Below are 895 nucleotides of genomic sequence, written 5' to 3'. Positions count from 1 at the left end.
AGAGGGGGCCACGGAGGTGGGGGAAGGCAGCTTCAGGATCTCCTTTGAGGACTTGCTGGTGAAGGGTGTGAGGCAAGAAGAGGCATCAAGGACAATTCCAAAATTGGGTCTGAGCGATGCTGAGAAGCATGTGCCAGGGGCCCCCGCCCCACCCAGGGGCCCCCCCGTACCTTCCACAATGAGATCAGCCTCGCACTGGCCGCCGTTGGTCATGACCTTGAACCGACCCGCATCTTCCAGGGTCACCTCTGAGAAGATGAGAATGTGACGCTTCCCGTCTTTCTTGAAGCGGTACCGCGCCTTGTAGGAGTCCTCCTTCGTCATCTCCACGCCGTCCTTCATCCTGGGGGGAGGGGACGGAAGGGGGGAGGGAGGGGTCCGGATGTCAGAGGGTGAGTCCTGGGCCAGAGACACAATCCTCGGTGGGGTCAGGAGTCCAAAGGGAGGTCACGGGAGGGAAGAGGGATGAAGGTTGGCAGAGGCAGCCTGAATGAATAGGTCCCAGGTGAGGGTCCCGGGGAGAAAAAGGGGAGGGGGTCACAGGCCACCGGGAGGTGCCTCCAGGTCGGCTGTAGGTCAGGGGACACAAAAAGTGGTCACAGGAAGAGAAAGGAAGGTGGAGGGCATCCTGAGGTCACAGAGAAATGCCAAATAGTGCGGCCTCTGTAAATGGTGCTTCTTCCCCTGCCTGGGACACTCCTTCCTTCCTACTTCTACCTCCTCATCCCTCAAATCTCAGCTCAACCGTCACCTCCTCCAGGAAGTCTTCCCTGACTTCCAGAGTCCCTTCTTCCTATTAAAAAGTGGTTACAGCCCTAGCCGGTTTGGCTCAGTGGACAGAGCGTCGGCCTGCGGACTGAAGGGTCCCGGGTTCGATTCTGGTCAGGGGCACATG

General features: G+C 59.0%; 1 protein-coding gene across 1 annotated transcript in view; it reads right to left on the bottom strand.

The window, feature by feature from the left end:
• MYBPC2 (myosin binding protein C, fast type) overlaps positions 1-895 on the bottom strand; it is a 26713-nt gene that overhangs the window by 15054 nt on the left and 10764 nt on the right. Inside the window, exon 11 of the mRNA XM_005879630.2 lies at positions 171-343. Within this exon, the coding sequence (XP_005879692.1) occupies positions 171-343 (173 nt within the window). The remainder of the gene's footprint in view (positions 1-170; positions 344-895) is intronic.

The sequence above is a fragment of the Myotis brandtii genome, unplaced genomic scaffold (assembly GCF_000412655.1).
Source record: "Myotis brandtii unplaced genomic scaffold, ASM41265v1 scaffold601, whole genome shotgun sequence".
Taxonomy (NCBI): domain Eukaryota; kingdom Metazoa; phylum Chordata; class Mammalia; order Chiroptera; family Vespertilionidae; genus Myotis; species Myotis brandtii.
This window is presented reverse-complemented; position numbering and strand designations above follow the sequence as displayed.